General features: G+C 36.4%; 1 protein-coding gene across 1 annotated transcript in view; it reads left to right on the top strand.

Annotated features, from left to right (window-relative positions):
- LOC117400243 (mdm2-binding protein-like) overlaps nt 1-24,108 on the top strand; it is a 40,840-nt gene extending 16,732 nt beyond the window's left edge. The window contains exons 12-22 of the mRNA XM_033999875.3: nt 1,108-1,278; nt 4,914-5,027; nt 10,990-11,154; nt 11,764-11,857; nt 12,886-13,041; nt 15,798-15,893; nt 16,120-16,386; nt 20,218-20,464; nt 20,868-20,981; nt 22,778-22,843; nt 23,778-24,108. Coding sequence (XP_033855766.3) covers nt 1,108-1,278; nt 4,914-5,027; nt 10,990-11,154; nt 11,764-11,857; nt 12,886-13,041; nt 15,798-15,893; nt 16,120-16,386; nt 20,218-20,464; nt 20,868-20,981; nt 22,778-22,843; nt 23,778-23,816 — 1,529 coding nt within the window. The 3' untranslated portion in view covers nt 23,817-24,108. The remainder of the gene's footprint in view (nt 1-1,107; nt 1,279-4,913; nt 5,028-10,989; nt 11,155-11,763; nt 11,858-12,885; nt 13,042-15,797; nt 15,894-16,119; nt 16,387-20,217; nt 20,465-20,867; nt 20,982-22,777; nt 22,844-23,777) is intronic.
- Nucleotides 24,109-24,118: the final 10 nt, after the last annotated feature.

Here is a 24,118-nt window from a genome sequence, read left to right as displayed (position 1 = left end):
GTCTCAGTTTCAACTGTGAAGAGAAGACTTCGAGCTGCAGGTTTGACAGGTCGAGTGGCAGTAAGAAAGCCATTGCTAAGATGGCAAAATAAGAAAAAGAGGCTTGCCTGGGCCATGAAGCACCGCCAGTGGACTACTGAAGACTGGAAGAAGGTCTTATGGACCGATGAATCAAAATTTGAAATCTTTGGTTCATCACGCAGGGTTTTTGTACGCCGTCGAGTAGGCGAAAGGATGGTTCCTCAGTGTGTGACACCAACTGTCAAACATGGAGGAGGAAGCGTGATGGTCTGGGGCTCTTTTGCTGGATCCAGAGTCGGCGACTTGCACAGAGTGAGTGGCACCCTGAACCAAAACTGCTACCACAGCATTTTGCAGCGCCATGCAATACCCTCTGGTATACGCCTAGTTGGTCAGGGGTTCATCCTACAGCAAGATAATGACCCAAAACATACCTCCAGGCTATGTCAGAACTACCTTAGAAGAAAAGAACAAGACGGTAGGTTTCAAATCATGGAATGGCCAGCACAGTCTCCAGACTTAAACCCCATCGAGCTGGTTTGGGATGAACTGGACAGAAGGGTGAAAGCAAAGCAACCTACAAGTGCAACACATTTGTGGGAACTTCTGCAACAGTGTTGGGAAGAACTTTCCGAACAATATTTGATTTCCATTGTAGAAAGAATGCCACGAGTGTGTTCGGCTGTTATAGCTGCAAAAGGTGGCTACTTTGATGAGTCAAAAATTTAGATTAAATTTTGTTAAACAAAACGATTCCATGATTTCTTTTTTTATCTCCAATTGTTTATTTGTTCTATGCTTTAATTTCAGAGTACATTGAGACATTAAACTGCGTAAATTTCAATAAAAACTGGAAAAATGGAGGTGTTCTAAAACTTTGACCGGTAGTGTATATATATATATATGTGTGTGTGTGTGTGTGTGTGTGTGTGTGTGTATATATATATATATATATATATATATATGTATATATAATGTGTGTGTGTGTGTGTGTGTGTGTGTGTGTGTGTGTATAGATATAGATATATATATGTATGTATGTATATATGTGGAATAAAGCATGTCAATGTATTTTTCTTTCTCCAGCTCCAGATATTGCAATGAAAGGAGAGAACTGTAACTATTTCCTTCTGGTCCAGGGCAAAGAAAATGGGGGTTGCAAGGCTAGACTGATTCGCTCTGCTACTCAGATCAATGGAGCTGCTGCTCTGGTCACAGTAAACGGATTGCTCAATAGCAAGCTGCTGCCAGGGACAGGTAAGGAGGAATGAAGGTTTGTTTAATACCCAAGAGGATCATGTATATACACTTCATTGCAACTATTTCTCAGAACCCCAAATATTCCTCTCAGGAAAGTATTATAGTAGTACTCTAATTAGGACTGCAATGAAGGGTACATTTTGACCTTCAAAGGTTTGGAACACATTAACAAAGGAAGGTTCAAACTTTTGATGGTGCTCATTTGCATAATTTATTGGTGGCGTCACAATAGCTACTTTTTTATATTGGATTGAAAATCCTATTATTTTATAGGTAAGCCATATAAATGAAATAAAACATTCACATGCAGTTTAAACATACACTATATAGAACAGTATGTTTTTATAATTGAAATAAAAATACACATTGTTTATTTACATGTAATTGATGCTGCTTGCGAGTAAGTTTGCTTTGCAGCACCACTAACTGCAGCGGATTTAGGCAAAACAAACTTAATTTAACAGTCACTGTTCCAAGCAGGTTATCAGTCACAGTCACATTTTACTACTACGACTACTACTATAATAATAATAATAATAATAATAATAATAATAATAATAATAATAATAATAATAATAATAATAATAATAATATGAACTGGGTGGCACGGTGCCGTAGTGGTTAGTGCTGCTGCCTCACAGCGCTAGGGTCCTGGGTTCGAATCTGGCGTGTTCGCGTGGGTTTTCTCCGGGTACTCCGGTTTCCTCCCACAGTCCAAAGACATGCTGTCCAGGTTGATTGGTCACTCTAAATTGCCCTGTGAGTGAGTGAGTGTGTGTGTGGTGCCCTGCGATGGCCTGGCGTCCCGTCCAGGGTGTAGTCTCACTTCGCGCCCTGTGAATGCCGGGTTAGGCTCCGGCTCACTGCGACCCTGTAAAGGAGTAAGCGGTTAATGATAATGGATGGATGGATGCATAATATGAACTTACACTTGTTCAGTGACCCCGGAGATTGGATGTGCCTCCATGATACATCAACTGTCACTTGCACTGCTTGCATTCAACTTTTTTTTTTTTGGCCATCTGGGCATTTAACAAAAAAATCCCAAACAGCAGAGGGGTTTCGAGACATTTCTTTCAATGCAGCTTACACTATACAGCGATTTGCTGTCGAGATGGCGAATGAAGAAGGTTTGCCTCTGGATAACACAAGTTGGAAGGGGTGCTCAGTTTTTTTTTTTTTTTTGTTGAAATTATTAGTGTTAGCGTATATTTTGTATGTTTCAAACATATTCTACCATAGCACTTCTCTTACACTGTCTTGTACACTAGATATTCAGTACATATTTTACTGAAGCACTACAACCGCTATAGGTACCCTCTCAGTGCTTTGGATACTATACACTGCTTCATATACGGCACTGGCGCCATATAGAGTTGCTACGTATAAAGATTTGGTAGTGGATTTTAATACAACTTTTGTTTAAGTAATATGCATTATGCAAATCAAAAGATCACATTTTAGATGCGAGTAACATTTAGTGTGTGATTTATAGTATTCACACATTGTCAAACCGTTTCTGTTAAGAGGGGAAAAAAAAAACATAGTGTGTGAATGGTGCCTGATGAACCTTCGAAGGTTTAAAGCAATCTTTGTATTCCTGGCTAACGAACGAACCTTCGAACCTTCTAACACTAATAAATACACATATAATAGTGCCAATTTGACCTGGATTTTACAATAATTATTAAAAGTTTGTAAGCATTTGTTATATAATGTACATTATCACATGGGCATACACCCACACACCTCCACCTCCACAAAAACTACACATACACCCTCTAAACTAGTGATTTCTATTAAAATGAAACACAGCAAAAAATCTGATATTGAAATCAGTAGTTAAGTCCTCTGGGTATTTTAAGCCTGTGGCAAAGTGGTTTATAGTGCGCAGGTGTAGAGGTGATGCAGGGCTTCAAACAATGACAAACACAGTTCTGGTGATATGATGGTTTTTTATTTTTAATCCAATGGTCGAAACTGACTAACAGAAACTATAATGAAATACAGGCAGTATCCAGTGATGGGTACTGCTCTGTATAAATAATGCACGGGCAGTCCCAAATGATAACACACAAAAATAGACACACACAGACAAAACATACACGGTCACCAGTCCTATAGCGAGTGCAGTAGTGCTAGTGGTGAATATACAATACAGTGTGATTTAGTGCAGTGTTGTTCCGGGTGGGTGCTGGCCTCTGGCGACAGCTCCGGAACGTGTTTAGCCGTCAAACAAACAAGCAACAGTTAGACAAACAAAACAAAACACTTGCAATACAATAACACAGGTCCTTCCAGTCTCAATACAAATACACAAAACGAATTACAGATTACGATTCTTCGTCCCCTTTTATGCCATCACACATGACCCCTTTGTAAATGAGTGCAACCGCCTCTCCAATCTGCGGCTGCCACGTCGTTTCCCTTCCGGGTCAATGCGTGATTGCAACGGAGTCTCGCCCCCTTCCAGGCTGGCTAACTTCCCTTGAACCCTGGGAAAGAACTGTCAGACCAGCCCGTCCAGAGAACTCTGTTCTCGCTGCTTAGCGCCCTCACAGGTCGGGAGGGAGATTTACAACCAAGAATCATTGTATTTCTGTGAAAAAGCCCTAGTACGTTTAAAAATCCATTTAGTTAAATTGCAAAATCCTAAAAAGCATCTTGCAGATTCCAAAATAAGTAAATGTGTCTTTGTATTTAATTTATGCAGCTGCAACATTACAAATTAGACTCGGCTCAATACAGTATATCAGTTCTAAGGATTTGGTGGCTAATTCATTGTATAGGACAGTGGTTTTCAACAGGGGGTACACAAACCAAAATTAAATCCTAATCAGAATGAAAACTCAACCAATCAATATAGCAGCTTACATAAACAAAAGCAGTATTAGGAATCAGAATGCAAGCAGAATGAATGGATAGCGGCGCTGATTTTTAGTAAAGGTTGATTAAAAGAGGAGTTGCCTGGGGGTCTGCTGTTTCCTTACAAAATCCTTCTGGTGGCCGCATTTGAGAAGTGTTGCCTTAGAGGGACGTGATACTAGATTTTTAAGAAAATCTTTGAATATAAAATGTAATTAACTTTTATTCTCAATGTATTATTTCTGCTGATGTCTAAATAATGACAAAGCCTTATTTCAGTCAGCTAAACTGTAAGCTTTTCTTATCCTAATCTAATTACATGCTGTAATTATGTAATCATGGCAATGTCATGGTTCATAGGCCTATGGCAAAAAACCTCTTTCATTTTCAGATTCTTTTATCTGCAGCGTGTTCCACTAAATATTTGATGATGAGATTTAAAGAAAAGTTTTTTCTTTAAAGAAAAGTTAGTTTTTTGTATTGTGGCACCAGCATGCACCTTTAAATTGGCATGTCCTATGCAAAACAGGCCACACTAATATCACATGAGCAAGATGAAAAATAGAGTCACACAAAGCTGAAATGGTATCTTTGGAGAATGTTCTTTCCAAATTTAAATGAAGGTTGTCATCTAAAACAACATGATTTGGTTTGTGAACAGAATGTCTGAATTGGTTTCTTACGTGACACACTGATCAGCTTATTATTAATTAGGGTTACCAGCAATTAAAAATATAAGTGGATTATATGCTTTTTGTTTCCTATAGATTTGGATGTGGCTGCACTGCTGGGGTCTCTGTCTCTTCTCCATGGTGAACAGCTGATTCAGAGAGAAAAGAAGCTGGCTCAGATTCAGGTGCTGGTCCTGAAGGAATGCTTGCGTGAGTTTTTTAAAACGGGTCTCGCCTTGCTGGGATTTGAAGCTCTTAAGAAACAAGTATAAATTCACTTACAAATCCACAAATATCACATTGGTTACTTCAAATGTATTCCGTTTTATTAATTTAAATATATCTGTTTGTTTAGCGCTTGCTTGCTTGTTTTTTGTTTTTTGTTTTTTTTTGTCTAGAAATTGGGATATGAGCTGTTAAGACAGCTGGGTATTAGATGTTCCTTTGAGATTATTTCTCAACTTTTTGTTTTTTCAAAGTGTAGTGCACATATAAAACATACTTTTTATGAACACTCATACCAATGAGTGTCCAATTAGTCATCAACAATAGGCATCTCTTACCACCAACAACTTTTGCGTCACAGGTGAAACTAAGAAACTAACTGGTTGATGTTTTCAATCTATACCCTGCCAGGATAAGCCACAACTGGAATTTTTTTTTTTATTTTATTTTTTTTTCAAACAGCATAGGAAAATCACCTTGGATTGCACCAACTATTATTATTATTATTATTATTTATTTCTTAGCAGACACTCTTATCCAGGGCGACTTACAATTGTTACAAGATATCACATTAGTTTTACATACAATTACCCATTTATACAGTTGGGTTTTTTACTGGGGCAATCTAGGTAAAATACCTTGCTCAAGGGTACAGCAGCAGTGTCGCCCACCAGGGATTGAACCCACAACCCTCTGGTCAAGAGTCCAGAGCCCTAACCACTACTCCATACTGCTGCCCTATTGTTCCCTGGTACAATCATATGCATTTAAAATATCCAACTGTGGCTTAACATGGAGGGTAATAGGTTAATCAAATAAACCTCTAAGTCAAGTAGACACATTAAGAACAAGAAAAGGGTTGTTTTCTGGTACAGTGCCTTGCATAAGTATTCACCCCCCTTGGATTTTTCCACATTTTGTAGTGTTACAACCTGGAATTAAAATGGATTTAATTGGGATTTTTACCATTTGATTTACACAACATACTTAACACTTTGAAGGTGCAAAATATGTTTTTATTATGACACAAAAGTTAATTAAACAAAAAAAAGACATTTGTTGGTTGCATAAGTATTCACCCCCCTGAGTCAATACTTGGTAGAAGCACCTTTGGCAGCAATTACAGCTGTGAGTGTTTTTGGGTAAGTCTCTACCAGCTTTGCACATCTGGATCCTGCAATTTTTGCCCATTCTTCTTGGCAAAATTGCTCACGCTCTGTCAAGTTGGATGGGGACTGTTGGTGAACAGCAATTTTCAAGTCTTGCCACAGATTCTCAATCGGATTGAGGTCTGGGCTTTGACTGGGCCATTCTAAGACATTCAGGTTCTTGTTTTTAAACCATTCCAGTGTAGCTTTGGCTGTGTGTTTAGGGTCATTGTCCTGCTGGAAGGTTTTCAGTTTTTTATTTGTAAATAATTTTGAAAAATATTTAAAGATTTTTTCCCCCACTTCGACATTATGGACTATTTTGTGTAGATCAGTGACAAAAAATCCTAATTAAATCATTTTTAATTCCAGGTTGTAACACTAAAAAATGTGGAAAAGTCCAAGGGGGGGTGAATACTTATGCAAGGCACTGTACAGTCTCACTTCCTTTCCTATAGAATGTTTGATCTGATTCAAGACAGACCACTTGGTTGGTTGAAGTTGGCCTATACCACAGGATGGGACTGGAAACCAGCAAGCAACTTTTAAATGTACATTATTATATTTGATATATCCGCATAAAATATAAAAAATCAAGCACTAAAAGATCTTCAGTATTAAAAAAAGTGTTACACTATGTAGTGTACATAACCATGTAATAGCATGGTAATAATGTACTTCATGGTAATAACGTTTCCTTTTCTTACATGGTTACTGCAGGTGGAATAAGTGCAATTGCACAGGAATGACCTGTGCCATGGTGTTTCCATGTAATTTAGTTAACGTAATTTTATTCACAAGGCCATGTCCATGTAATTATAAAGTAGTTACCATTTAATAGTAGGGACCATTGTTAAATACCCAGTTATTCCAAAGCAATTACATGGCTATTCATCTAAAGTGCTACTGCAGTGATAAAGCTTCCTGTGCTAATAAGTGAGAGAACTAGGGTGTAAAACCATTTTTCTGTATCTCTGTTATAATAAGTGTATTTCTAGTTATGATGGGCAGGCTGATTGCCTGGTTTGAGGAAGGAGGATGTACAGTAGACTAGAAGTACTAAGTAAGACAATACTTCCTGCCATAGATTCAAATCTCACGTCTTTGAAGAAGGGGAAAAGAGGATTTGCCAATATATGGAGTTCAGAAAATCCAGTTTCCTGTTTTGGTTTTCTTAGAGAAAGTGCTTTGGGGTCCATTCAAAGTATGTGCAATACAAGACTAATTTAGATCTTTAGAATTACACTTTCCTGGAATTTACTTTATAAAACAAGTACATCTTTCACTTTGGATAAACAGAACTAATTACAGATCAAAACACAAGGGTGGAAATGGGTCACTGATGTATGTCATTTTAATGCCTAACAAACAGATAATTTCATGTCAAACCAGCACATCATGATTAGGTCTGCAATTTTCATTTTTTTGGAATCTCTGTGTTAAAGAATTGTATTTAGAAAACGATTCGGTACAGTCAGCCAATGAGCTTCCAGCTCTAGCAGGCAGTAATAGACAGTAGATGCCCGCTGGAACATCTCAGCACCAACATTGAATCACATTTAAAATCAATCCACACAAGTGGTGACTTTCTTTTAGATTGTGTGTATCTTTTAAGCGTACTTCACATCTACTGCACAGTAAATACTAAACAAAGACACAATTGGTCCAAATTAATGTATTATTCACCAAAACCAGCCAATCAATACTTTGCATTGACGAAAGCAACCAATCCTGTAAGTTACCTGCAACTGCCAAGAGCCAATCGCAGACTGTCAGCTCGACTGGAGTCACAGACACGGCATCTTTCAACAGCAACAAAGCGAGACACGGACAGTTCAGTAATATTGCTCCATTCATATATATATATATATATTCAGGAGAGAAAGGCTTTGGCTGATGGTGGAAACATGGTGAGTTAGGAGGCATTTTAAAGTGGTATTTAATGAGAGATTGTATTGGTAGTTCAGACGCTATTTAATGAGAGATTGTATTGGTAGTTTAGACTATTTAATGAGAGATTGTATTGGTAGTTCAGACTCTAATGAGAGATTGTATTGGTAGTTCAGACTCTATTTAATGAGAGATGGTATTGGTAGTTCAGACTCCATCGTCCACAAACTGTTCTGTAATTGCTCCGTTCATTCAGGCAATGTCCAAATTATAAATGGGAGTTTAAAACCCTAACAAGGTAATAAAACATAAAAACTGATTTACTAAATAAAAATTAATTGTTTTTCTCTTTATATGTATGCCATCCTTGTTATTTTATTTAAAAAATGTTCGGGACTATTTTCTTAGAAAGTCTTTACTCAGTTGAAAGGTGCCCGACAAATCAAATCTAGTTTTTAAGGTGTGTTTATTTTTTTATTTTTATTTTTTTAAAGAAAACAACAATAAAAATAGTTTTCTAATAGCGATAGTGCCCTCTCGATGACGGCTCTACCGTGTGATAATTGACCTAGACTTTGGTTAGTGCCCTCGCTCGGGACGCATAACTCCCGTTGCGGTCAATTATCACGTTAGAGCCCTCCTTGGTGGGCACTATCGCTTAAATAGTGGTTTTTGGATTCAGGAATATATAGTAGTTTGCCTTGTTCCAGTAACATTCTAAACATAGCGAGGATTTTTCTAGGAATAGGCATGATTTTGTTCTGTGGTACATTTCAGAAAGCGGTGAATATATTTCAATGTCTAAATCTACAGTAAATTGTACACTTACGTGTGTTTTATGCTACATGTTCTACAGCATTAACAGCATGGCTCTGACCTGAAGCAGAAGAAAAGTTGCAATAGCAACCTTTAATTTACTATATATATATATATATATATATATATATATATATATATATATATATATATATATATATATATATATATAAAAGAAGAACCCAGAGATCTCCACCGCAAGTAAAGGGGAAACAGTGATAATATTGTTGGTGCTACAGTAGTATCCGGCTAAGACAACACCCCTCGGGAAGCAAGCCAAGTGTTCTTATAGCCGAAGTGTTCTCTAAGATGGAGTTAGCCACCAGACTAAATAAATAACTAAATATGTATTACTTGTCATGACGCACGTGCATCAACATATGAAATGAATTGAATAAGTAAAACAAAATAGGTAAGTGTATGTTAATAAAATATGATAATAAAACAACAGACAAACTAACGTTAATAAAACTAAAGCAAAAAAACATGGTCAAAAAGCTTAAATCGCTATTTACTGTGAAATTAGCTGGTGGATGTGTTTCGGGCTATCACAATGGCAGAGGCAAAAATAACGTTAATAAACTGTCAAACTAAATTAGCACAGCACCCCTACACACGTTACAAAATGCAGCAACAATATACAAAACGTGCACATTATTTAACAGATTGGTGAAGGAACTCACCAGAATGAGGAAACACCAAATTGTGTTGATTTCAGGTTTTTTTCAAGAGCTCGAACAATTTCCAACTTTGTTTCTCTTGCTACACTATATATATAGTGTAGCAAGAGAAACAGTGGTGCATTTTGCAGTTTGTTTACATGTCATTTTGTAGCAATGAGGTGCACTCGTGGAAATCAGAATACAAAACAATTCAATGATATGACGGTGGTTCTGGAAAGGTTTAATAAACCAATCAGTGTCCCTCAAGACAATCTCGTGATGACAAGTAGCTTTTTTACAAAACAGTACTGTATCCATTGTGAACGACTGGCTAGCCGTGCCAAGAAGGTGTTCTTTTAAGCGAAGTTCCTGTTCCTTTAGCCGGAGCATTTACAATGGGAAAAATCAGTTTCACCACAAGGGTGTTCCCTTAGGCGGTTCTCTTAGGAGGTTGTTCTATACACTGCTGTATTAAAGTAAAGGGCTAGGCATACACACAGAGGAGCATGGAGGTCCAGTATGCAATTAATTAATGTGTTCATATGTTAGCTAAACACTGTACACATGTTTGTTGCTTGATATATGCTCACATTTATTGTCTACCTTGCAGTTTCCACAATAAAGATTCAAAACAATTTCTTTAAAGTCCGACTAGATTCGAAATGAATATATTTGACAGATATTTTAGTGCCGCTAAATGCAGTTATCTCATTAATGTCTATGGCCCTAAACAGCTAAGCTAGTCTCTTCTGTCTGGCCTTCTTCTGATAGATATTTAAACATTTAAAGATACTGCATAAATTTGTAAGCAGACTAAAAACAGGTAGTACTCTTGGTTTAAATGGTATTCTACAACTAAGGAAACAACTGTATAGCTTTAATAATGAATAGTTGATAATTAGCTGTATGCTTCATGATTCTAAGAATTTAGCAAAATGGCATTGGGTTTTACATCAATAAACATTTTTTATAAACTACAATTCTGGGGTCTATTGCAAGCATGTTTTCTGCTTAAGAGGATGAGAACACTGAATCTTTCTTGACAGACTTTATTTTTTGTCTGTGTGCTGTGCTGGCCAAATGAACGTTAATATGAATCCTATTTATTTTACTAAAGAATACACAGCAGATTATTTTGCCAGGGATGGTCTAGGGATTTATAACCGATAATATCTGGATTCTAGCTGAAATTAAATGGCATATTTACATTACTGTTTTAAAAATGTTTGAAAATGGCCTTCATCTTCATTTTGAACTTTTTGTTAAACACTAATATGAACTAATAACTACCCACTATTTATGTATAGAATTTTTTATTTTTATTTATTTTATTTATTTATTTTTAACGTTAAGATGGGCTCATAGGGTACCAGCTATGTAAAACTATGGTTTAAACTCCATGTTTGTGTTACTACATTGTTCTGTTAATAGGAATAAGAGTGAAGAACAAGAAGCCAGCATCCATTCCAGTCAATGACCTGAAGGTTTTGTTAGCACTTGCTAGGGAGCAATACCTAAAAATGCACGATGCAAACCTTCCCAAAACTGTTCTTCATGAGGAGGCCCTGAAAGAGAATCGTGAGAAAAAGTATCCTGGTAGGACCCTTTTAATAACATGTTGTTGATCTGTCATGATTCAGTTTTTCACAAAGTGCAAAAGAGTATTATATGAATTGATGTGTTATATGTGTTAATATATATATATATATAACATTTTCTTCTAGGAATTTGGTTTAAAAAAAAAAAAAAGTTATTTTCTTTTAGTTTAGTTTTAGTTTCCTGTTTGTGATGTTTGCAGTCCTTCTGGGTGGTGGTTCTTGCATTTACACAAATATTGTCTTTTGTTTTAGTTTTTTTTTTTATAAGTCTGTGTTAAAGTTCTTTGACAATGAGCTCAGAAGCTGCTCTTCAGTTCTATTTGCCTGACACAGAGAAAAGTAATGTAGGCTTGAACACCCACAGTTCCTGTAGTCAATGCCAGCACCATCTAATGCACAACAGTGTGTTGCCAGAAAAGCATAAAGAAACTTGTTCCAAAGGGGCAGATCACTATATGGCACTGACTCTTATTCTTTAATGTCACTGATCTTGCTTATGAATATAGATATAGTCATTTGGCCCTAATAGCTGCAGTTTTCTACAATCTTCATTTTAAATTGCATTCCAAAACGATTGTATAATACTTTGACCTTCAATTGTTTGCAGGATATGATGTAACGCGTGTGAGTTCCTCAGAGTGTTCTGAGAGAAGTGTCCTTCAAAACTTTGAAAACTTGGAAAGAATCAGACAAAGGATGAGGTAAGATAGTAAGTTGTCTCTAGTGGGATTCAAGAATAGGTCGTAACAGAGCTAAATTGTTTCCACATGCTTGGAAGCACGTACCAAGTGATTTTTACTGTATTGGTAAAATATAGAATACAAGTTTTGTCTTCTAGTAATTGTAGTATTTGTTTAGTATTTTGGGGAACTGGGTGCACACAGTCGCAGAAGATCATTCAAGAAAGCATGTTAAAAACAAGCATGTAGTGAACATTAGCCACTAATTAACATTACAAAGACCAAAATACACAATTTATGTTAGTTTAGCAAACATTTTTTATTTAAAAAAAGAGCAGCACTTAAGCATTTTAAAATATTTATTCATGGCAAATGTATTGGCACCTTTACATTTAAAGTCTGTAAAAACTTAATAGAACTCATTAAAAACTATATCAATTGATTGAAACCCATTTCACAGTATCTAAGCTGCATAACAATAGCCAGGAAAAGAGGTAATTAGTTCCAAATTCTGTTGAAGAATAAGGTTTTGGCAACACAGCAGATGATGGTCAAGACAACAGTTGGATTAACATATGAGAAAAGCACTCGTAGCAAACTACAACAAAATAAATAGCTACAGAATAGTATAAAATATGGAATACCAAAGTCCATAATCAGAGCAATAATCACGATGTACCACAGAACAAATTAAACTGATACACTTGAAAAGAAGTGGATGTCCAAAGAAACTTACAGGTGCAGCAGGTAGGAGAATCTCAGATTAAGAGCCAAGGACTTAAAGAAAGATTTAGAAGCATCATACATAACAGTGCACGAAAGAACTGTAAAAGGCACTTGAACACAGAAGAGCTGAATGCATGTAGACCTCGCTGCAAACCACTTTTAAAGAACATTAATAAAACAAACAGATTACATTTTCCATTAAATTTGCACAGGAATCTGAAGCATTCTTCAACAAACGATGTGGTCCAATAAGACAAAATATAACTTATCTGATCATAAAATGTAGGTGTTATTTTTTTTTTTTTTTAAACTTACTTTACCAGGACAGGCACACTGTTGGCAGGATCTGAGTCTTTGCTGGGGCTCAAGGATGGTCAGAGGTTACCTTCTGCTCAGCTGGATGCTAAAGAACTGTTGAAATACTTCACACCTGAAGGCCAACCAACTGGTGAACTCCAGCCATTGCTGATCCTGAGAGGGTATGCTTTAAAGATAACGGGCCCTTTCATTAAAGTACTTTCGTTTAAAACTAACGAAAGTTGTCCATAATAAATAAATATTGCTATTCATAAAATTATCTGAGAATACGGGTAACTGTCGCAAAGCACTTTATGAATTGGTATACAGTCGTTCAAGAATGAAAATCCGCCTCTTTTTGATGACATCATCAGCATTATTACTGTTTCCTGGGTGGCGTCGGTAGGTGTTGCAAAAAGAAAAACGGAATCTACTGACAGTACTACCGAAACCCGAGTCTGCAGCTGCCAGTCACGGGCAGTTTGCAAAACCTGATTCTGATGCCCCTATCACGTCTGCCAAAAATTTCAGGACATGTCATAATTTAGGGGAAAAAAAAGTATTTTTTAAATAAATACTTTGTATTTTCGTTTTGTTTGGCAACGCTGGCAAACACATTTTCCATACGCACACATAAGATTTCCATTCTTAACTGCAGGACCAAAAAAAAAAACGAAATAAAAAGTACTCTAGGAGGATGTTTGAATAATACTGTAATTCTAATAATAATAATAATAATAATAATAATAATAATAATAATAATAATAATAATAATCATTTTGAAAACTTTAAATGTTAATCTTAGAAATTCTCATTATTATTTATTATTATTATTATTATTATTATTATTTTCATTTTCATCTGTAATCCAGATATGTGTGATTTGGGCATCTAAAGAGTGCTTGAACCTGTAGTTCAGAACTTAATGTGATGACTGTCACCAAAGCTTTATAAATGTGGGTATAGCCCTCTGCATCACTTACATACTGGGAACGCAGCTTGGATGTCTTTTCATGGCCAAATGCTTAAGGCTGGAAAACAGTCTCACTGTTTTCTAACAAACGCTTTTGCTTGTGGAATTCAATTAATGATATTTAGTGGTCGGCTTTTGGATTTGCCGGTTCACTTAGTAAAAGTTCTTGCGCCAATTAGTCATTAACAAAAAAAAAAGGCTTTTTTTGTGCAACTGTTGTATTCTACATACCAATGATAACTGCAGATGCCGTGAGGATTAAGAACATAAGAACATAAAGAACATAAGAAAGTTTACAAACGAGAGGAGGCCATTCTGCCCATCTTGCTCGTTTGGTTATTTAGTAGCTTATTGATCCCAGAGTGAAGGATCCCAGGGTGTCCGCTTCAACAACATTACTGGGGTGTCTGTTCCAGACCCTCACAATTCTCTGTCTAAAAAAAAAAAAAAAAAAAAAAAAAAAAAAGTGCCTCCTACTTTCTGTTCAGAATGCCCCTTTATCAAATCTCCATTTGTGACCTTGTTTCTTTTTTCAGGTCGAAAAAGTCCCCTGGGTCGACATTGTCAATACCTTTTAGAATTTTGAATGCTTCAATCAGATCACCGCGTAGTCTTCTTTGTTCAAGGCTGAATAGATTCAGTTGTTTTAGCCCCTCTGCATACGACATGCCTTTTAAACCCGGGATAATTATGGTCGCTCTTCTTTGCACTCTTTCTAGAGCAGCAGTGAGGTGACCAGAACTGAACACAATAGTCTAGATGAGGTCTTACTAATGCATTGTAAAGTTTTAACATTACTTCCCTTGATTTAAATTCAACACTTTTCACAATATATCCGAGCATCTTGTTGGCCTTTTTTATAGCTTCCCCACATGTCTAGATGAAGACATTTCTGAGTCAACATAAACTCCTAGGTCTTTTTCATAGATTTCTTCTTCAATTTTAGTATCTCCCATATGATATTTATGATGCACATTTTTATTGCCTGCGTGCAGTACACCTTTTTCTATTAAATGCCATCTGCCCAGTTCTGAATGCTGTCTAGATCATTTTGAATGACCTTTGCTGCTGCAACAGTGTTTGCCACTCCTCCTATTTTTGTGTCGTCTGCAAATTTAACAAGTTTGCTTACTATTCCAGAATCTAAATCATTAATGTAGATTAGGAATAGCAGAGGACCTAATACTGATCCCTGTGGTACACCACTGGTTACCTAGCTCCATTTTGAGGCTTCTCCTCTAATCAGTACTTTCTGTTTTCTACATGTTAACCACTCCCTAATCCATGTGCATGCATTTCCTTGAATCTCTACTGCGTTCAGTTTGAGAATTAATCTTTTATGCGGGACTTTGTCAAAAGCTTTCTGGAAATCTAAATAAACCATGTCGTATGCTTTGCAGTTATCCATTTTCAATGTTGCATCCTCAAAAAAATCAAGCAGGTTAGTTAGACATGATCTCCCTTTCCTAAAACCATGCTGACTGTCTGCCAGGATACTGTGACCATATAGGTAATTTCCATTTTCCATTCTGGTGGTGAAATAAAATACAAAGTCCGTACTCTGCAGAGTGCTTTAGGGAGCCTAATTTCCGCAGTTCCTTACAAATCTATAAAACACTGAGCTGGAATTGTAATGGGAACTAGCTGGAACTATGGGCCAGAATAGTTTCTTAGTTTTGTCATTTTTTTTTTTCTCCATATTTAGCTGGAAGTATACATATCTGACATAATAATCCATAAAATATTACTTTCCTAGGATGTAAGTTCATGAAGTTGGAATTTAGGGCCTTTAGAATATTCTTGATACGTGTTAGGCCAATTGAGCTGAAAATATCAGGCTAAATCCTTAGACACTCCTCAACACTATTAAGCCCTCTCCATTGCAAACACATGCATGTTGTATTGATCCATATGTGCTTATTCTGTATGCAGTGATGAAGAATGAACTTGTTTTTATTTTTACAGGGAGAATGCTTTCCATATGTCCCCTGATCTGACACCTCGTAAAGTGCAAAAACTGCCGTTTGACCAGGCTGCCTGCTCCCATTATCACGGGATTGAGTATGTTCATTTTATTAAGAAATTATGACAAAATATATATTTTTTTTAAATCTGTCTCTATGGTATACATTATGTTATATGAAGAAGGAAGCCATCTCTGAAACAAACAATGCCATATTAAGCAAAACAATGTACAGCTGTCTGCAACTTTTTATATTTCTGATTTTATGATCACCCTGTACTTCCTTAAACTGAATCTAATGCCTTGTCTTTTTGTAACCGCCAGGTTCTGTTTGGATGGCAGAAAAGCTCTGGAGAAAGATAAGGGGTTTGTAAAACTTCAGTCCCGACTTATCCGATACGAGACCCACACAACCTGCACAAAAGAGTCCTGTCCGATCCCGTTCGCGCTGAGTCCTGTCCCGTCCCCTGCAGTCCTCTCTGAGCCTGGGAGCGTCCCTGACGGGGAGGCATTGCAGTTCGAGCAAAAGAGGGAGCTGTCCAAACATAAACACAGGTCCAGGGAAATGGACAGTGGGCTTCCAAATAAGAGGTAAAACCTGGTTTTGTTTTTGGTTTAATTATCCTTGCTGCTGCTTTCAATTTTTACCCCTCATTAGAAAATGAAGCAGATTTCCTTTAACCTGATTGGTCAATATGAGGTCCTTAGTGGGGGGGGGGGGGGGGGGGGTTGAATGTTGTCTAAAAATGAAACTAGAGTTTGTCGTCAGCGGCAATACATTACCACAGCAGCAATAGCAACTAGTCTCCGGTTTGAATGAAACAACTGGATGCACGCAGATTAATTTCAGCTACAGTTGCCACCACTTAGAACGGCACGTTCACATGGACGGTATAAACTCCCACACAATAACCTGACATTCAAAATGACCCCCTATCACCAGTACAGTAAACAAAACAAACGTGCGTGTGTGGTTAAAAATCTTTATTAAGACACGCATTACACTAATAAAACATTTTTATTAAAACCTATGAATTTAATAACAAGCAAGTGCAGAAATTTACAGTACAGGTAGGTTACATTACTGCAAATTGTTTAATAAAAGCGCAGCACACTTGCTTATGTCATCGGTGTCTGCTTCAGGCAGAGCGCCTTGGTCGCCAAGGTGACACAGCTGAGAATTCTTCCTCCGACATCCCCTCTGGTGTTGTCGGAGTTTCAGTTTCGGTTGTATTTTCGTCGGCACTGTCCTGAACTTTTTGAAGCAACATTGCATTGTTTGCTGACTGACAGAGTTCCAAGCATGCTTTAGCAAGCACACAGCATTCAAACAGAGACATTTGATTTACACGCTGAATTTTCATGCTGACGCGCATCGCTTTTCTCTTTCCAGCCATGCTTGCTGTTGCAGTCATTGCTGTTTTTTCAAACTGTAAACCGGACACCACGTACAGTGATTAGATAGCCAAGTTACAGTACAGGTGTAATCGCTCATTAACGAGGTGCAAACAGCTGATGGATCGATTTTTTTTTTTTTTTTTTGACATTATGTGAATGGTAAGGTAACGAGGAGAAAACAGCTGATTGGTGGGTTAGTAAGAGCAATTACTACAATATAAGCATTGCGTTTGTTATTTAAATCTATGTGAATGGCACATAACAAGATCCAAACGGCCGAGTTTGCCCGAAATGTATGGCGAAATTTAACACGGTATAAACGATGCTTGTTTTATTGAAATCAATGGAAATGGCAAATGCTGTTTGTCCAAAATAAACAGCTGCCCGCAATAACCCTGGACGGTGTAAGTGGTGGATACTGTATTTTATTTCATAATAACAGACCGATATACCGTAAATTCCAATGTGGAGATCAGGATTCTGTAAAAGATTTGAGTGAATCATTTTACAAATACTGTATCCCGGTTGTGTAGGCTGCTGTGTATATCCCCTGACAGAGTAGAGGGAGGAAAAGGAAAACATGGTCCTAAAGTAGGATACAGGACTACATCCCCCAGAATACGTTGGGATTGAAATTAGAATTACACCTGGCTCTGATGGTAATGAATGACACCTGCCTGTGATGAAGCAGACAGGTGTATAAACAAGTCTAAAACAGAGTACAGAGGTCTGTCTGCCTCTGGTTGAGAAGCCTGTGTGAAGCCTTAATACTATACCAGTTACGCTGCTAAACCTCTGTATCTTTACCTAACCTTTCTTCAGCTCTTTGGGTACCACATGGTGTCTTGACATTTATGTACATGATCATGCAGTAGATTTTATCCTTTTTGCGGATGCGGCTTTGGGCACCAGATTCATTATTTTAAAGAAGGGGAACCATGTACAGCTGGTAAAGAGATACTGTCCATAGAGCACAAGAAGGCAAAGGGAACTGTCATTGATATTGACGCTGAGGAAGATGAAGAGGAGCTTGAGCGTAATGAACTGTTAAGTGACAGCATGAAAGTGACCCTCAGGATGAATAATAAAATAACTTAATTTAAGGTACACGTAATGCATAATGTTTATTTAATGCCAGTTTTAAAGCTTTTTTGAGCTTGCTGAAAGTAAGCCAAATACAAACTTGTCTTGTGATAATAACAAGGTTGCCTTTTTAATGTATTTTAACGTTTATTATTATTATTATTATTATTATTATTATTATTATTATTATTATTATTATTATTATTCACAGTATTTCATGCATTTGAGTCTTGCAATGAAGATTCGTACTTTGCTTCTTTTCCACCGTTTATTTACCAATGTACAAGTTAGTTATAAAAACAAAAGTTACCTTTGCTTTGATTTTGTGATAAAACTGCCACTTTACTTGTATTGCTTTTATTATTAATGTTAAAACCAGTTTTGAAGCATTTTTGAGTGTGATGTGAGCCCACAGTATAAACTTTTTTTTTTTTCGATATTTACATGGTTGCCTTTTTTCGTATTACCATTATTTCATGCGGTTGTTTTTCAATGAAGATACTTTGCTGGTTCATTTTCCATCGTTTGTCCATCCTTACCAATATGGAAGTTGAGGGTGAACAATAAATAAAATATTTTTTGATAAAGGTGATACTTATTGCTTTTATTGTTAATTTTAAAAACATGTTTTGAAGGTTTTCTTTTTTTTTATTGTGCTGTAAGCCTACCGTAATACACACTTGTGTTCCGGTATTTACAGTCTTTTTAGTGGATTTTAATGTTTTTATTATTATTAACACTGATAGATGCAATTGAATTTTTCCAACGTTTTGCATGTCCTTGTTTTACCAATGTATGTATAAAAAAGTATATACTTTCGCTTTATACTTGGGCATGTACAATACAATGGAATTTTGTTATAAAATAAAACTGTTACTTAATACCCACTGACACACAACTTTTTAATGACGTTGCTGGAATGTTGTAATTTAGTTATGTTGTTGCTGTAAGGTTGTGTGTTAGCGGTTTTTTCATGATTGCATCTGAAGATCTTTTTGGTCTTACATAATAACTGCTGGGTCTCAAATAGTCGCCTGTCTCCAATAGGCGCCGGTGCTACTGGAAAATACTGTAAATAAACATCGGAGTGTTTAAAATAGGTCTTACGGTATATAATCGGAGGGCTTTGACACATTAAACATTTCTGTGCTTACTGTTTAGCCACTGTCTTTTTGATAACGTAACATGTACTTTCACTTATGTATTGATTTAGATGATACATGTGCACAGAGAGTGGGTATACTTTTCAGAACTAGAATCTAAAACAAGTATTGTATTCCGATAGCTTTAGAGACAGTGGCTCCCAGATTTGTCTCAGTTTATCGCAATAAATGGAGCAGAAGTCATAGAATTTTCAAATTTAGAGATCAATAAGTAATATCTATGACCAAGGAGAGACTGCAATGATATTGATTTAGATTATGCTAAATATTTAGGACACAGGTAACTGGTTTAATATGAGAGGTTAACTGAATTTACTTCAAGAAGCAAGTTGGAGTAGTGTTTATAAGTAACCAATATTTAATTTGTTTTTCTAAGTTAATCAAGGTTAAATTATCACTGTAAAATAAGATTTGCATATATAAAAATGAAATGTGTTTGTTTTTTCCTTTACTCATCAAATGCTTTTCACCACGAAAGAATAACTGCATGAGAAAGGATGATTTAAAAGTTGGTAAGGTTCTGATTTGTTTTTTAAAGAGGTAAAAAAAAGCCTAACTTACAAAACTAGAACCAAATAACTAAGTTTTTATACATTTCAAGTTCTTTTAAGTGCTCTCGAGGTGTGCTGTTTTTCATATTATAACTTTTTTTTTTTTTTTGTTCTCCTTTCCAAAAATAGGAGTTAATTACAGAATGGTGGAAAGCCTTTGAAAATATGGCCCATGGTGTTCTCTAATGTTTGAAGGCACTATTAATCATGCTATTTTTCTGTTCCAGACTTGCTAAATCTGAGAGCATGGATTCCCTTCTGTCGCAGTGTAGTGGCAGCAGTGGACCCCACCATTCTGTTTGTACCCTGAGAGATCGGCCCCAGAGGCATGTGTCTGTGTCCTCTGCTTCAGGGAGGCAGCATGGTGCTGCTGCTCACAATTCCATAGCAAAAGCAATGCACCCAAGTAGAAGGGCCCAGGAACATGAAAACACAGAACAGAGCAAAGAGTCTCGGTCTCAAAAGCATGCTCGGGTCAGTAACTGTCCTCTAAACTATGGATACTGGAATGCCTTTTATGCTGAAAAACAAGGTTCTTGGAGGTCTCGGTAGTGAATAGACCTGTTATGATTTTTTAAAACTTGCCTATGATTAGCATCGTTCATAGGAAATCACTGAAATGACATGAACACCTTGTCTTTGGAGAATTTTACTTCAGGCATGGAGGTATACAAAAGTATTATTTAAATATTATATATCACATTGGGTAGTGAGGTTCTGATTTGCTTGGAAACTAACAGTGTGAAGGTATACAGTATACAATAAAGTAAATCAATTCCATTGCACACATTTGTACTTGGAACATTTGCGCTTGAAACCGTGAGGTTGTGTTTGCTAAAACATATTCCTTCATATTGTTGTCATGTTTCTTTTCCAGATGCTCAAAGAAGTTGTTGCAAAAACACTAACACTTCATGGTGTTGCTGTCGAACACAAGTGCTTTGCAGTCTGCAGCCAACGCCTGTTTGAAATATCTAAGTTTTACCTAAAGGTTTGTGCCTGATTAATTAATTGTTATTTAATTGAATAATAGCCTAACCCAGTGTAACACACATTCTGTAAGCTTAAATGGTTGGGGGCCACAGCAAACAGAACTAAGAACATGAATGTGGCCTCAGTCATTTGTTACAGTATTTTCTGTGCATTTCTTTTTCATTCCGTTGTTTTTCCTTTTTTGGTGGTTCGCAGAGAGGCGGAAGGGTTGTGTTTTTTATACCTGCCGCTTGCTCTTACTAGTTGGATCTTTCATTCCCTGATCCTGGAAGCAACCTGAAAAGGATAATTCATGAATACCTGTAATGGTTTACTTTAATTAGCACTCTTAGTTCTACCAGAGGACTTCTTGACCGCAGAGACAAAACAACTGAACAATAGAACACGCAACACTGTTATATCATTTATGAATTTTATCAAAAAGTTAGTACAGTAATACGGTACAAAAATAGAAAAGAAGATTAGGATCAAAATAGTCAGTATATTTAATATCAGCTTCAGTTTAAATATCAATGGCATGTAAAAGCAAGCATTTCAGTGTTTATAATGTGTCTTTTCTATAAGATTTAGTACTACTCTTAAATTGGCAAATATAACAATATAAATATGCAAGCAGGGTAACTGTTTTGAGAATATGCTGGTAAATATCAAAATATAAACTACAGTGAATTCCAGTCAATAAGGCTATATTATTCTCATTCCGTTTAGTTGTTAATTTACCTTCGTGAAATATTAAACTGGCCCCTTTTGTTATGAAGCAACTTATAAATACACCCTTTTACATTTCATAAACATCAACCTTTCTGCAAATATACATTTATTACATTCCCCAAGTATAATCTTTTCTATCTTTTTAGTTTAAATGTAGAATACTCAATTTGTATCACAGAATCAGTCCAGTAGCAAGGGGAGGGCGGGGTCCGTCGTTCAAGTTTTATTCAATAAGAAAAATCTTCATGTAGAGCTGTCCTTTCCCAGTCAGACAACCCAGTTCATTCATTCATTCATTCATTCATTCATTCATTCATTCATTATTAATTTTCCTGTTTTTCAATGGCAATCCATGCTAATGTAGTCGCTTTTTAAAGTCTATTAAACAATATTTGAGTTTTCTTCCAAGTAAATTGCTGGATGTTACTTGCAGATGATATTTTCAGTTATTTGCTGCTCTTCACTTCTCTTTGTCTGACTCTGTGTAATCAAGTCAATTTCACTAAAACAGCTACTCATTTGTGATCTTGAGGGTGTTTTACACACGTGAGTATCTAGTTGCTTTAGAAACAAGAATTGGTGCGCCAACACCTGGAAATTGTAGGGGGTCGTTTTGGCCTTGTCGTTATCGCTCATCTCCATAGTTAGCTAGCTCTGTTCTGTTTATCACCTTCAGTTAGAATTTGTAGTTACTGTGCAATTATGAATAAGTTTAACCTGTTAATCACTCTTATGGTCATACAGGGGTACTCTGAGCTGTTAAATTAATTGATTGTTTGATTTAACCTTTTGATTTACTTTCTAAGATTTTATGCCATTCTGTAACTTTTTGTGCATAAGTGAATCACTGCTTTATTCATCTAGCTATTCTGTATTGAGTTAACTTCTTTATTTTACAAGAGTTATTGTTATAGATCCACCATCATATATTTGAACTTTTTAAGTATTGAGGTTGGGTTTCCCAGGTGATTTTAAGACTACCGTACTCCTCTGGTGAAACCTAGGGGTTGATGGTCTTAAATAATTTAACACCCTGAATCTTCATGACACATGACAGTGCATTTTTTTTATTATTCTTAACAGGATCTGAAAACCTCCAGAGGTCTACATGAAGAAATGAAGAAAGCTGCCAAAAGTAATGCAAAACAGGTAATGTCAGCTGTATATAATATTCAAGACTTCATTTGTGGTATTAAAGTACTCGCTGGTGCAGATGTCTGCCCTTCCTATTTTTGATTATGGTGATGTTGTTTATAAAACGGCCTCTAAAGCTATTCTTATGAAGCTGGATGCTTTATACCATTCTGCCATAAGATTCGTCACTGGTGCTCCCTACCGCTCTCATCACTGTGATCTTTACACTCTTGTCAACTGGCCTTCACTTCACACAAGGCGACTGATTCATTGGTATAGACTAATATATACAACACTGATTGGAAAATCGCCATTTTATCTGAGAAATGTGTTAAAGATCTCGGCCTCTTTCTATAGCTTGCGATCTAACTCTCTTATTAGTTTGGATGTTCCCAGTGTCCAATGCTGCTGGGTGTAATTCATTACAGTATGTTGCAGCTCATGACTAGAATGAATTACAACTCAAGCTAAAACTGCCTGGCTTTGTTTCTGAGGGTGTTTTTAATGGCCAGCTGACTCACTGTTGACTGACTCCTGTATCTGCCTGATTTGATTTTAACTATGATGTACATGTATTTGTTTAATTATTTGTCTGTTTTATTCCATGGTTTGTGCACTTTCTGTCATGCTGTAACTTTGTTCGCCTCTTAGCCAGATCATCATTGCAAATGAGAATGTGTTCCCAATTGACATACCTGGTTAAATAAAGGTTTAAGTAAATAAATATTCCAAATCCATTTGAATAAACCGTTTCTACAAACAATACCTATGCAGTCAAAACTACTTATCATACCTGCTCAGGAAACCACATAAAAGTGGCCAGTATTGGCAGGTGCTCTTTTACAGGTAATTCATTGATGTCTTGTAAAACCTACACAGTGTGATGCTGAAATCTGATACCTGTTTTTTTTGTTTGTTTGTTTTGTTTTGTTTTTTTAATATTTTGCAGGTAATTGAATGGGTGTTGGAAAAGACTTCAAATAAATGACTCTCCTCTACTGATTGGACTTTTAATGAACAGTGTAGCCCCTCTCTTGTGTATAATAATTTGAGTGTTGACTAAGTAGTATTGCAGTAATTTGAAAAAGTATAAACAGATGTCAGATTCATTTTTTATGTATTACCACATATTCTCTGAAGAATCAAATGTGATTGTTGAATTTTGGTATTCAGAATAGCTACTGCATTTGTATACTTTACTTTTTTGTCAATATGGTTTGTGTGCATATTTTTGTACTGTTTGTAATAAGTGTTTGTCAATAAAGCATTTTATCATAAAATGAGGACGAA

Source organism: Acipenser ruthenus, chromosome 4, assembly GCF_902713425.1.
Source record: "Acipenser ruthenus chromosome 4, fAciRut3.2 maternal haplotype, whole genome shotgun sequence".
Lineage (NCBI taxonomy): Eukaryota > Metazoa > Chordata > Actinopteri > Acipenseriformes > Acipenseridae > Acipenser > Acipenser ruthenus.
Note: the sequence above shows the minus strand (reverse complement) of the source record. Positions and strands in the feature narration are given on the sequence as shown.